Source organism: Apaloderma vittatum, unplaced genomic scaffold, assembly GCF_000703405.1.
Source record: "Apaloderma vittatum isolate BGI_N311 unplaced genomic scaffold, ASM70340v1 scaffold9547, whole genome shotgun sequence".
Lineage (NCBI taxonomy): Eukaryota > Metazoa > Chordata > Aves > Trogoniformes > Trogonidae > Apaloderma > Apaloderma vittatum.
The window spans coordinates 10,798-25,492 of NW_009727796.1; the positions used below are offsets into that span (position 1 = coordinate 10,798).

The 14,695-nt window shown below is 38.0% G+C and overlaps 1 protein-coding gene across 1 annotated transcript in view; it reads left to right on the forward strand.

Moving 5' to 3' along the window:
• Window positions 1–251: 251 nt before the first annotated feature.
• Window positions 252–14,695, forward strand: part of RBM26 (RNA binding motif protein 26) — a 45,809-nt gene continuing 31,365 nt past the window's right edge. Inside the window, exons 1-11 of the mRNA XM_009873816.1 lie at window positions 252–298; window positions 2,261–2,379; window positions 2,900–3,036; window positions 4,749–4,837; window positions 5,434–5,645; window positions 7,459–7,719; window positions 10,006–10,245; window positions 11,684–11,851; window positions 12,200–12,340; window positions 13,338–13,449; window positions 14,242–14,401. Coding sequence (XP_009872118.1) covers window positions 252–298; window positions 2,261–2,379; window positions 2,900–3,036; window positions 4,749–4,837; window positions 5,434–5,645; window positions 7,459–7,719; window positions 10,006–10,245; window positions 11,684–11,851; window positions 12,200–12,340; window positions 13,338–13,449; window positions 14,242–14,401 — 1,686 coding nt within the window. The remainder of the gene's footprint in view (window positions 299–2,260; window positions 2,380–2,899; window positions 3,037–4,748; window positions 4,838–5,433; window positions 5,646–7,458; window positions 7,720–10,005; window positions 10,246–11,683; window positions 11,852–12,199; window positions 12,341–13,337; window positions 13,450–14,241; window positions 14,402–14,695) is intronic.

Genomic DNA, 14,695 nt, shown 5'->3' on the forward strand with positions numbered 1-14,695 from the left:
CCCCTAAAATTGTTTTCCTGTTATGACTGTAGACAGAGAATATGAAAATTGCACAGTAATTTTCTGAGGCGTGATTCAGCTTGAAACTGGGAGAGGGCTGAAAATCTCCTGTAGTGACACTGAAGTTGCACTAAGGAACAGTAGAAAAAGAAGAAATAATTTTGCAAATTCAGACATTGAGAAGTTATGAAACGTTGGCCTTAGGGCCTGCTGGGGGCTGTAGTGGATGAGCACCCTCACTGCAGCCGACGATGAACACTGTTCAACGTCGGACTTTCATATCATCCCCTTGGATAAGGTGCTCAGGTGCTGGCAGTGGGAAGGAGGCCGTGCAGTCCTGCTGCTCTTGTGGAAGGGGGTTATGTGCCCTGATGCTTGGACAGCATTTTCTTCTGGATAAAGAATTGTTAAACCCAGACAGGGGCAAATGAGATGCTGTAGTTGAAGAAAAATATTTCTGAAGAGTTTGCAGTGGATGTGCAGTCTATTTTTCGATTAACAGTATATATTTACATTTTGTCGGTTTAGCGTGTGCGGGTTTTTCTGGAATGTAGACTGATTGTGAACTCCCATCTCCTGTATCTATAAATAATGCAGGCTAACACAGAATACTGTGGTATGTCCCCTAGCTGCTCAGGTTGCTTTTACGGCATGAAATTCTGCTATTGCCTGCTTTCTAGAGGAGGCCGAGTTACGTTTGAAGCTCTGACCTTTAACTTTAGAGCAGCCTGCGCTGGGCCCAGGCTCTCCAGAAGATGATCTGAGGGAGGGATGCTGACACATCTGCTGCCTTTACTTAGCGGGTGTGTTGGCACAGAGGATGTCGCAGGACGTAGTTCCTTTGGGGAGATGAATTGGGTGGTGTGAAATGGATTTGGTTTCTTCTGCCCAGTATCCAAAAGACATGTCATTTACATGATGGACGCTCATTTATAGTTGAGTTTCCACATTGAATTTTCACTTGCTTTAACGTGGAAGAGATTGGGAGCTGCTGTTTTCATTCCTTCATTGTAACTTGTGGACTGCTATGCTAGAACAGTATTTGTGTGATACTTGTATTCAGTGGAACCCCCTGACTACAGTTTAATTATACTTATTTTTCAGTTAATTTTGCTAGAGGGAATGTACAGTTAGGATGCATCAGTGCATTTTTTTTTTTTCCTCTTCTTGTAGTTCTTTAAAACACTACTAGTAATTTTGATCACCACCCAGGCAAGCTAGCTCTCTGTATCACATGACCAGTGTGTGTGGTCTGAGGTCTTCCTTTGGTTTATGCTAAATAATGGGATTAAATGGTTTAAGAAGATGCTGCTGTTCTGCCTGATGAATCAGTGTCTCACCATTTCATTAGTTACAGGCTTTGAATTATGAGGCGTGAAATGGCTTTCTGCAGTATTCTTGCTTGCTTTTTCAGGTTTTACTCTAACACCACTACAAGGTTTATTGTAGATTACTGTTCATGAAACATTACAATAAAATTATATCAGTTATCATAGAATCATAGAATATTAAATAATATTTTATTTAGTGTGTAGAGATATATATTAGTCCATTTTAATTTCTTTGTTGAGGTGCGTGAGACCATCGGTTTCTACGCTGAAGTATTATCAGTCACTCAGTAGTATAATCAAAATTACTGATTTCATCACTGGGAAATTACGGAACTATTTGGTTTTAATATATAATTGTTCTTAATACTATTATGCAGTTGAGGCTGTTTCACTCTAAATAGAGTCATAGAATTATTTAGGTCGGAAAAGATCTTTAAGATCGAGTCCAACTGTTAACGTAGCAAAGCCAAGTCAACCGCTAAACCATGGCCCTAAGAGCCACATCTAGACATCTTTTAAACACCTCTGGGGATGGTGACTCTGATAAACCTTTTGATGAAGATTTTTTTTGTAATGTCCAATCTAAACCTTGCCTGGTGCAACTTGTCTTATCCTGTCACTTGTTACTTGGGAGAAGACTGACTTCCACCTTGCTTCAGCATCCTTTCCGGTAGTTGTAGAGAGCTCCTTTGCTGTGAGGTGCCTCATGCAATACTGTTTGGTAATATTCTAGACAATTGCTTCTCTGGAAAAGAAAGGTGATACTTAGCAATCTGACATATCTGGACTCTGTCTTAAAAAGTGCTACTACTACTACCCCAAAATAATAAATACCCCTATTTCAATTACTTTAGTAAGGAATGTTTTGCTCATTGTGATAGCTGTTTCAGGAATTTTTTCTATGTTTTTTTTAACTGATCTGAGTGTAGATGTGATGCAGATCCATCTGCCCTAGCTAAATATGTTTTGGCTTTGGTGAAGAAGGATAAAAGTGAAAAGGAACTGAAGGCATTGTGTGTTGATCAGCTGGATGTATTTCTTCAGAAAGGTATGATCTTTGTCATAACAATTAAGCTTGTGTGAAACGTCTGTCCTGTTTAATTCATTCTAACATTGTTTACCATATAATTGTGCAGTTATCTCTTTATGAGCTTTGTTACTTTGAACTATTCAGTTTCCATTAGGTGATTTGTTTTAAAAAATAGGTCTGTAGCACAATATGCATGTATTAGGTATATGTTTTGTGTCTGTTGGTGTTCCTGGAAGAAAATTACAAATGTTATTACCAGAATTAAAAATATTGGAGCTCTGTATGTATTCCAGAAATAATCTTCCAGATGTTTTATTATGAGACATTAAATTCAAAGATTTAAAACCTTTATGAAACATTGTAATTGTTGACATAGTTTTAGATGACTAGTGTTCTTTATAAAATTAGCAGCCGAATATTAAGAAACACTTGGTGAACACTGATTTTGTCTTACTCATTTTTTTAAAAATTTATTTATTTTAAAAGGTAATGTTGAGTGAAATCTTGAATAATGGATATTTGTACACTTTCCTTTTAGAAACTCAGATATTTGTGGAAAAACTGTTTGATGCTGTGAATACAAAAAGCTATCTACCTCCACCAGAACAGCCATCATCAGGAAGCCTGAAAGTAGAATTTTTTCAACACCAAGAAAAAGAGACTAAAAAAGAAGAGGTAGGCATTGATTTTATGTCCTTTTTTCTCCTTCTTGTAGTTTGCTTATGTGGTTCAACTTCATGTTTATTTGTTTATTAGTAATAATCCAAACACTTACACTACAAAATTAAAATAATTCATAAGATTTATGCTTAGTATGTTGAGTACTGCTGCACAATTTTTCTAAACGCAAGCGGATGCTTCAAAGGTGTGGAGCAAAGTGGTTCTGACTATGCAAATATAAACAAAATTAGTGAGTAGTGTAGGAGTTCCAATACAACCTGTAGTAGTTCTTTGCTCAGTGTAGCTGTTGTAGTTATGCTGTCCTTGAATTCAGTGTAAATCCAGGCTGCTGTTCCAAACAACAGTCCTCATTCCTCCAGCTGCTTGATCCAGGTAACAGCTGTTTTCCAGCACAAATGTCTGTGTTGTTCTTTGAGTCAGAAGAATAGGTTTGTCCTTTTCAACAGGAGCGCGATTTTGACTACATGAAAGTGTTTGACCATGATCTGAACCACAGAATCATGGAACAGTTTCAGTTGGAAGAGATCTTCAGGATTGAGTCCAGCCTTTGTCCGAGCCGTATCAACACCACTAAACAATGCCCTTCAGCACAGCATCCACCCGTCTCTTAAACACCTCCAGAGATGGTGACTCAACCACCTCCCTGGGCAGCCTGTTCCAATGGCTGACAGCCCTTCCAGTATAGAAATTCTTCCTAATATCCAACCTGAACCTCCCTTGGCACAACTTGAGGCCATTTCCTCTTGTCCTGTCCCTCGTCACTAGGGAGAACAGACCAAGTCCTCCCTTGCTACAACCTCCTGTCAGGTAGTTGTAAAGAGATAAGGTCTCCCTCAATCTCCTCCAGCCTGAACAGCCTGAGATCCCTCAGCTGTTCCGTGTACGACACATGCTCCAGATCCTTTACCAGCTTGGCAGCCCGCTTCTGTTCTGTCTCCAGCACCTCAATGTCCCTCTTGTAGTGAGGGGCCCAAAACTGGACACAGTACTCGAGGTGTGGCCTTACCAAAGCCAAGCACAGGGGCATGATCACCTCCCTGCTCCTGCTGGCCACGCTATTCCCGTTCTAGGCCAGGATGCCTTTGGCCTTCTTGGCCACCTGGGCACACTGCTGGCTCATGTCCAGCTGCTGTCCATCAACACCCCTAGGTTCCTCTCTGCCTGGCAGCTCTCCAGCCACTCCTTCCCAAGCCTGTAGCGCTGCTGGAGGTGGTTGTGGCCAAAGTGCAGAAACTGGCATTTGGCCTTATTGAACATGGAATTGGCCTTGGGCCAGCGATCCAGCCTATCTAGACCCTCTGTAGGGCCTCCCTACCCTCAAGCAGATCGACACTTCTAGTTAAGCTGCTGCTGAGGAAAAGGTCTTACTTCATCCATTGTTGAATATTCATGTCTTCCCAGATCTGTCACTGCACCTTTGTATTTTTATCCACTTGTAGCAAAAGCAGGTGTGTTTTCAGTGCAGCACAACGAGGATTTCTTTTTCTACTTTATTTTCTCCCAGCCAGTGATTTGAACGTTCCTAGAGATGGAAATCTAACACATTAGGACTGTTGTTTTGATTCCATTAGATGCAGGAAGGTTGTTTCAATTCAGTGTTAACTGCTGACTTTGCACAGCATTTCGTATTTTTTACTTTTGACTGTGCAGAAGTCTGTGTTGTAATGTACTCATGTTTTGATAAAATGTTTATACTTTAAATCCAGATAGTTAAAGAGGAAGAGCGAGAGAAAAAGTTTTCTAGGAGATTAAATCACAGCCCTCCTCAGTCCAGTTCTCGCTACAGAGATACCAGGTAATAAATTTTGCTTAACCTTTTGTATTATATCAGTAGTCAGGTGGATTTGGATTTTTCTACTGTCACTAAATTAAATATTTTCTTTCTATACAGTAACCGAAGAAGCCTGGAAATAAGGCTTTTTTTGCTTTTGTGCATATGTAGTTAAATGGCAAGTGTATAGGTGACCATGTAAGCTGTCTCTGAGTTTTGCATAACTATCACATTTGAGTTTTATAATTCATTTTTATGTTAGAGTTATGGTTTATATTCCAGCACTTATTCTACTCAGAATTAAATTGTGGTGGTTTTAATGTAGAAGCCGTTCCCTTCAGTAACTGTTATCTTTTTGGTGTTTTCAGTTTGGGAAAGGTGCAGTATTGGGTAGAAACAGAACTTTTACATATGTTTTAAAATCTTCTGTATGGTGAAAGTAAAATACATAAACCAAATAAAAGAATTTTAAAAGTCCTCTGGGAGGAAAGGAAGGGCCACAGTTAGATTCCATTTGTAGCCTTTCTCTAATTTTTCATTGCCACTTCTTGAGGTTTTTGATGGTAGTTAAGGTTTTTAATTATGACTTCATAATTGTTTTTGTAAAATTACATGTTTAGAAGCCGTGATGAAAGGAAAAAAGATGAACGTTCCCGGAAGAGAGATTATGATCGAAATCCTCCCAGAAGAGATTCCTATCGGGATCGATACAACAGAAGAAGAGGGAGGAGTCGGAGCTACAGCAGGAGTCGAAGTAGAAGTTGGAGCAAAGAGAGATTGCGGGACCGGGATCGAGACCGGAGCAGAAGCCGGAGCAGAACACGAAGCAGAGGTACCAACAGTTGGTCTCTAAAATACGGTGAATGTTGCCTACAAAATTTAGACATTCAACTTCAACACTGTGTACAAAATGTTGCAAAATTTTCTTTGATGTTGTTTCTTTATTCGAATTTAGCTTGTTTTTCTGTGGAAATAAGGCTTATGTGATTATTTTCAGTGTTTGTCTTCCCCACTCTTCCCCTTCCAGTCTTTTCCAGTACCTTTGAATGTGTTGGCCACTTTTAAGCAATGGCAGAAAAATCCTGGTTAATTGCATTTCATTAAGTTTTAGGAAACTCAGAATCTGGTTTTGAAAGGTACAGAAACTAATACTTATCTACGCAGGTAGAACTGGCAGAAATTACCTGTTTGGCGGCAGCAAATGTCTTGTCAAGCAGAACAGTACAGGTCTGTTCTTTTTATCTTGTCCACTCCTTGGTGTCTGAGGGAGGGGCTGAAATTATTACAGTAAATATTTGCATTTGCACATGTATCTGCAGGACTTAAGGCTTCAGTACAGTAATTTTTGCAAAATAAACTTCTTTAAAACCAAAGCAGTTTATTCAGCTGAGAAGAATGGGGTTTTTTGCCCAATAGTTGTTACTGATGATTTGGAAAAGAGCATTAGACAGTCATTTTATACCTTTATTTTGCCTTAGACAGTACAGAAGTAAAAATGATCTCGTTTAATTCTGCTGTGTATTATTTTTTTTTCTGTAAAGTGGGCTTTGATAACTCAGCTTTAAAAGTAGGAGAGCAGAGTTGCAGAAAATATGCAACCAGATATTTTCTAAACAACTTAGGAACAACCAAGCTAAATAGCATGCAGCAGTTCAACTAAAAGATTTCAATGTGATTAAATCTTATTTTAAGGTTTATTTTATGTAAACTGCAACAATAATACCTTACAGTGAAAGTTTTGTTTTTGTTTCTTTTTTTAAGCGCATTAAGAAAAACTTGTTTTTACTCTATATTTGCCATCTTTAAGACATTTTTATTAATGTTGCTTTAGTGTGGGGTTGTTTGAGTCTGCCTATTTACCTCATAACAGAACTCCTCTGTCTTTATCTGAATATTTAGTGTTTATTTGATGGTAATATTAGAAAATTAAGAGAATAGTTAATATATATTCAGAATAAAAGGTTGTGTTACTGCTGTGTCTGTCTGGGAGGATTCCACACCTTTCCATCACTGTTTCTTCAGTCATGCCAGATCTTTGCATATGATGAATATATAAATTTTAATGCAGTTAAAAATGAAGATAAGCATAATAAAGATACAATAACAGATTTTTGAAACATTAAAAACATGTACTTTTATTATAATGTTTTCAAGTGGTGTTTACCCTTTTCCTGCCTATTGCATCTGTTTATTCAGGATGATTTTGTATCTGAGGATGCACTTTACTTGAAGTTAAATAATGTTTCTACTTTACTGTGGGTATGGCTGTTATTAAAATACCCCAGTGGCAGACTGTAGACTTTTAAGATTGTTATTTCTCTGATTAAACCTTTGGAATGTAGAATCATGGAGTAGTTGAGCATGGAAGAAATCTCTGAATGCTGTGTAGTCTCAACACCCCTTCTCAAAGCAGATAAACCGGAGCAGGTTGCTCAGGAGACCCTATCTAGTTGAGTTATAAATAACTAAGGGTGGAGACTCTGCAAGAATTTTGGGCAACCTGTAGAACATTTAAATTATCATTTCTATATATATTTTGAGTTGAACTGATGTGGAATAAAAATACTTAGGCTAGCAGCTGTTTCTGGTGGAAATGTGCAGAAGGAATCATCCAGTGTAAAATATATTTATTTTTTTGTTAACAGAAAGAGATTTGGGAAAGCCAAAATATGACATGGATAGAACAGATCCGTTAGAGAACAATTATACTCCAGTTTCTTCTGTGACAAATATTTCATCTGGCCACTACCCTGTCCCTACACTGAGCAGTACTATTACTGTTATCGCTCCTGCTCATCACGGGAATAACACTACTGAAAGCTGGTCAGAGTTCCATGAAGAGCAGCTGGACCACAACTCCTATGGAAGACCTCCGCTGCCAAAGAAACGCTGTAGAGATTATGATGGTAAGTCTGTATTTATTTTTTTAATTGCTTCTGCAGCTATGATTGGCCTCTGTCTGGAAAGACTGACGTAGTTTTCCTTTCTTTTACTGGTCTGCTCTAATACTTTTTTTTGCCTGTTACACACTTCTTCAATTTTATTACACAATTCTTGAATGCACATTTTATCCCACTTTTTGTTAGTTTTGTTAACTTTTACAGTTTATTAGTATTTGTATAGGATTTTTATAGTTGCTAGAATTACTTTATGTAGTTGAAAAGTAGTATATATAAAAGGGTTATTTGGAAAAATCCAATTTTACCCAGGTTCTCTGTCTTATGTCATGTTCAAGCCAAATAGTTTTGGCATGATTAATACCTTACTGAGCTCATTATTTCCTTTTTTTTTTTTTATTTAATTCCAATCAAAGAGATAATTTTTAACTTCAGCTGCAACATCCTGGGCTTGTGTTAACCTGTTTTTTCTGTGTGTTTCTTAAAAGTGGGTGGAGTTTTGTGGTTACCTGTGTCTCAAGAGATCATTTTGCGTGGCTTGTGCCAAAATCCACACAAGGCTGCTGCACTTGGCAGCTAAATTCAGCCAGTTAACTGTTTGCTCAGGAGAGTTTAAATTTTCCCCTATTTTTTTTTTCCTGAGGTTTAGGGGTTTTTTTTCTATTTTTTTTTGTTGTTATATACCACAATGACATGTGTAAGGTCTAGGCCAGATTTCATTCAGAACTCTGATTATAATAGATTTATTTTTTTAAGTAAAGAAAATAGGAGGATGAGCGCTCAAGTGTTGGCAGAGTTGTACTTGTGAAAAAGAGCTTTGCCAGTGTACATCACAGCAGTACTGTGGAGCAAGTAGAGTTGTGAAAGCGTAGTTTTGTTTTGAAGTTTTCTTCTAATCTAGGCTGAGCTGCATAATGTTGTGTCATGGTCTCCCAGCTCTACAAGCTTTTTAGGAAGGTGCAAAGTGTGCAGGCTAGTACACTTTTGAAATAACATCTCCAAGCATGACAGTGGAACTTTGTAACTTTTAACGGTCTGCCTTCTCTAGCAGCTTTTTATTTCCAACTTCTGAGTATTAAGCAAATGGTAATATGTTGGAAAACTGTCATAGAGTTACCAAATTTTAAGTGTGGGGTTTTTTTCTTTTTTTAATTCCCCCTAAGTTTCTGACTGTTACTAAAATCTCTCTGAAGTATTTTTCATTTTCTTTTCTCATGGCTCCTTATGTCTTCTATAAGCTCCTCTCTCGCTTCAGTGGCTAGCTGGTTTCAACACGGTGCTTTTCTGATCTCTGCTTTCATATTTTCTACTTCATCCTTTGCACAACTTTGTCCTCAGCATTTCCAATTTATAGTTTCTATAACTCTTCCTGAAGATGAGATAACATAGACTGCTTTTGAGCATCATGTTTTGAGGAAGTGGACACTCAACTTTCTTCCTATTTTACCAGGTGTTTTGAACTTTTTCGCCCTGTTGCCTTGCATTGCCTTGTTGTTTTTTGTGGTGTGGGGTTTTTGTTGTGAGAGTTGGTTTTTTGAGTGAACTGTTGCTAAGCAAATAATCATAGAATCATAGAATATTTGGGATTGGACAGCACCTTTAAAGGTCATGTAGTCCAACCCCGCTGCAGTGAGCAGGGACATCTTCAACTACATCAGGTTGCCCAGAGCCCCATCAAGCCTGACCTTGAATGTCTCCAGGGACGGGGCCTCCACCACCTCTCTGGGCAACCTGTGCCAGTGTTTCACCACCCTCACTGTAAAAATTTCTTCCTCATACCTAGTCTGAATCTACCCTCTTTTAGCTTAAAATGGTTATGAATTGTCCAATCACAACAGGCCCTGCTAAAGAGATTAGCCCCCTTTGGGTGCTGGAAGGCTGCTCTAAGGTCTCTTCGGAGCCTTCCCTTCTTCAGGCTGAGCAACCCCAACTCTTTCAGCCTGTCCTCACAGGGGAAGGTGTTTGAGTCCCTTGATCATTTTTGTTGCCCTCTTCTGGACCTACTCCAACATTTTACTTGCATATAAAAGAAAAATAAGTGAATGTGTATTAATTTTTATTTGCTGTATTTCATATTTACACATGCATGTATATATACACATATACAGTACATACATATGGAGATAACAATGTTTTTTGCTCTTATATAATTGCTTTAAACTATGGCAGAATATTCTAGTTCTTCCTGAAATAACTGCAGAAGAGAAAAAGGAGTGAATTTTTTCATGTTGGAATTTTATAATATTAGCTTCTAACTGTAATACTAACGATTATTTTTGGTTTTTGATATTTCAGAAAAGGGTTTCTGTATGAGAGGAGACATGTGCCCTTTTGATCATGGAAGTGATCCAGTAGTGGTAGAAGATGTGAATCTCCCTGGCATTCTGCCTTTTCCAGCACAACCCCCTGTTGTCGAAGGACCACCTCCTCCTGGACTTCCTCCCCCCCCACCAATTCTGAGTCCTCCTCCTGTTAATCTTAGACCTCCAGTACCACCACCAGGCCCCTTACCACCTAGCCTTCCACCTGTAACAGGTAATTTAAAAAGATGAAAACACTTTTTTTTTAGTAGACAAACCTGGATGTTACTTGGGTGTATGCAGTGCAAAAACCTTGTTTAAGAAGGCCAGCAGTAGTTTAGAAAGTTGTATGGTCTTCTGTGGCATAGCTTATCCCCAAAAGATTGATTTTTCTAGTAATTGTTGCAAAGTTGATTGTTGTAAAATTTGCATGTTAAATGTGGATCTTAAATATGGAATAATATTTTAACTTTGGTTAAGTTAAAGCATGGCATGGCAAAATTCAATTCCATGGATTTTATAGAAGTTGTACAAAACAAACTTCCGTTAGAGAAGACAGGAAAATCTAGAAACAACAGATATTTGACATTTCATTTGCAATAATAATTGGACCATGTCCATTTTACACCTGAAAATTTTCATTTGTCTTTAATTTTGAAACTAAACTTCTAAGTTAACCAAGAAAGAAAAATTCTCCAGCCTGTTTGCTCTTCCATTGGAAAGTGCTTTGGCCTAAGCACTAAAAGGTGCATGAAGACTTGTGTGCCTGGCTTTCGTTTATAAAATAGCGGTTTAGTATTCAGCTCCTTTGTGGTGTTTAAAAACCTGTTATGTTAGGTTTATGTGATTATTCCTCTCTGTTTTTTATTAACTTAGATGTCCCACTTGGTAAAATTGTTCAAGAATAGTTGGTATTTGATATTGCTTTTAAGTTTCTTAAACTATTTTTATTTCCAGTTGATAGTATATTTAAGTAAGGTCTGGATGGATTTATTTCACAGTGTAGGAAGGAACTGTGTTGCTAGGTTGATTGGTTCTGCCTCACATCTATGTGGAAAGTCCAAATATGTGATTTTTATATCTTTTTCCAGAATGTGTTTTTGCCAGTAATTAAATTGAAGGTCAAGCATGATGGCCTAGCTCTCAAAGTCTACTGTTACGTTCTGTGAAAAAAGTCCAACCAACCAACCAATACCCCCCTCAGGTGTAAGAAGGATCCCTTTGACTTTTCACCAGTCGTAGATTTCTTTGGGGGTGTTTGGAAAAATAACTTTAGTTATTGTTGCAATAGAATATTTGTGTTATACACTATTCAAAAATAGAATTTGTTTCTTCGAGGGGTTTTTAGAGAGCTTTAAAGATATTCTATTGGTAAAGATAAATAATTGAGTTAGCAATTAAATTTTACTTATAGAAAGAGGGTGTTTGGAGAAATGTTAAACTATTCAAGTGCCTTCCTCTGTAATCCAAGTTCTAAGTCATTTACTGATGAGGATGGTTTCATAGCAATGAGTGGTACGGCATTGGGTCTGTAGAAATGTCCTCTCCCTGCTTTTTTTTTTTGTTGTTGTTTTGTTCAATGGCCTTAAAACAATTTCAGATCAGTTTCGTGATGAGTTGAGTGCAGTGTAAGTCCAGTGGATAGTAAATGTGTTCTCTTTTGTTTTTGGCAGGACCACCTCCTCCACTCCCCCCATTGCAGCCTGCTGGCATGGATGCCCCCCCAAACTCGGCAACTAGCTCAGTTCCTACTGTTGTTACAACGGGTATTCATCACCAGCCGCCTCCTGCTCCACCCTCTCTTTTTACAGCAGGTGTAGTACTGAGGCTTTGCCCACAAGGTTTGCTAAATAGAATAACATTGATTCATATTACTGTACCTTGTAGAGATTATAGTTTCATCATGTGGGAGAATAAGTTTGTGTAATTTAGACCGTGACAGTAACTTAACGCTGTTTTTCTCTAACGTCATGACAGAACTAAGATTTGCATGTAAAACGTGAATCTTGACTATAGAATAATGTTTTCATTGTGCTTAAGCAAAAAACTTGTTGTTGCAGTTTTGAAGGATAGCTGTTATACGACTCTTCTCTTGTAACTGTATCTAGTAATTAAATGAAATACTGTGTTTGAAACCTTAGGGCTTTTAACTGCAATTTATTTTAATTAGACAATTTCTTTGTTACCAGAAACGTACGACACAGATGGCTATAATCCAGAAGCTCCAAGTATAACAAATACTTCGAGACCTATGTATAGACATAGAGTGCATGCCCAAAGACCAAATTTGATAGGACTCACATCAGGTGATATGGATCTACCACCTAGAGGTATGCTCTCAAAGCTGTATTTAGTTAGGTTAGCTGCTTTTCTTATGTTAGTGAAGTTCAGGGCAATTTTCAAAGAATGTAATATTGGAGAACATTGCATTTTTTAAAGTCTCTTGGAATTAAGAGAAGTTTAATAGAATAGGGAGTTGTGCCATAGTTGCTTTGTGTATGCATTTTTACATGAAATCTTTTGCTAGAGTATTGCAGTTTATACTTGGCTGCAATAACTTGTCACTTCGTACGCCTTTTGTAGAGTAAAACGTTATTGTTTCTGTAACAGAATTTTAGGATGATTTCTGCTGTGGAGAGGAGGGGGCAATCTGTCTGGTAGCAGGCAGTTATAAATGAGTAATCATAACCTCATAGTTCTGTGGCCCTGAGGAGAAGCAGCAGCACAAAAGATGAGAAGGGACGAGGGAAAAACCCATTTTTTTTTAAATGTGGGGCTTTTCTTTGCATTTATATATCTTTGTTTTTAATCGGATTATGTTTCTGTTGGTGTATTTTCAGTGAGGAGTCCCCCAATATGATTCCTGTTCTTCAGTAAGAGCCACTCCTCTCCCACCCCCTCCCTAAATCTTGTTCCTGGGTGTTAGTGCTCTGGAGTACTGTATGTTTCCATGAGCATTTTTGTGTGCACCGTCTCATAGTAGGATGGAGATGTTAGCAGAAATGGTGTGAGCCTCAGAGTACTGTTTGGGATGCTGTGAATCAGTGAGTTTCGTAATCTTGAAGGCGATGCCTTCTGTCACACTTGTTTTGTTTTCCTTGTGTGTGATGTTGCCATGACAAAATGAAAACTATTAGCTATTTTGATCTATCATGGTGTCCGAAGAAAAGTCTGTGACCGAGGTATAATTCAGTTTGAACAAGGGTCGTAGCAATTTCGAAATAAAACATTGTGCTTTTCATTGCAAATTCAATGTGAGCAGAATACCTCTTTACAAATACACAGAGAATACAAAAAACATTGTCAAATCTTTTTGTCTGTTTACAGAAAAACCTCCTAATAAAAGTAGTATGAGAATAGTGGTTGATGCTGAATCCAGGAAAAGAACAATTGGTGCAGGGGATGGTGGAGTTGCTACAAAGAAGACTTGGTTTGACAAGTGAGTGATCATTAAGACAAGGTTGGCTTAATAGTTGGATTTCTGTGGAGCTCTTTTCTGTAATCTGAAGTGTATATAAATCTGTATAAATTACATGCAAGGTAAACTGTGAATAAGCTGACTGTACTAAAATAAATCACGCTTTAGTGATCTATATTTGACTACCTTCTCTCAGAGGCAGTGTAGAGATAGCTGTAGTTGCTTTGGACCATGCCAAGATCTACTCCCTGGAAGCTGGAATAATCTAAGAAACAGAGTAGCTGCAGTGTGATGGTTGTTCGAGATGCCCAGTGGTAGGTTTGAAACGTGAATTGTGTCATTGCTACTTTCGTTTCAATTGTCAGGTAGGTAACTGACAGAAAATACAGACTGAAGTGCTTAGTGTCCACAGACACCTGCGTGATGAGAGGTTGGAAGGGATTTTAAGAGACTGCTGGCACTGAGGAGAATCTTGAGCTAATAGTTATTTGAAAAGTTAGTGGGAAGATTCCATGGAATGACTGAGAAGTAGTTTTTGGAGAGAAGCAATGTTGAAGTCAGGACTTACTAACACAGGCAAATTCTTGTGAATTATGTAGTGGATTTATGTGCTGGGCAGAGAATATCGGTGGGAAAAACTGCAGGTGTACGGGGCCGTGTGCTGTACTCTCTGCACTTCTCTAAAATGGAAATTTTTTTTCAAGTCTGCAGATCTTTGTCTTGCACACACGTGCTCCTATGTAAGCATGTACAATTCCACATTGTGTTTGCTAGCTTGCTATGGATTTCTGGCTTGATTTTTATTTGTTCCAGGCAAAATTTCAACAGAACAAATAGTCCAGGGTTCCAGAAGAAGGTACAGTTTGGAAATGAAAATACAAAACTTGAATTGAGAAAAGTTCCCCCAGAACTTAACAATATCAGCAAACTTAATGAGCACTTCAGTAAGTTTGGAAACTTAGTCAACTTGCAGGTAAGAGTCAACAAAGACAAGGCTTTGACTTAATAATAGAGGCAGCTGCTAAAAGGAGAGTGCCAGTTGTTTTAACTGTCTCCCTGAAACTGTTCTCATTATTTTCTCAACTTGTTTCTTAAACATGATCTCATTCTTTTTAGTGGAATTGTCATTGAAGAAGCAGAGATGAAATGTTCTAGTTTCAGATTTTGAACAAATGTTTTCTTCATAGATAAGACTTCTGAGATACATTGTTTATAACACTGAAAACTGGTTGAAAGTGTTTTTCCTTCACCCTTTTTCTCAAGTTTG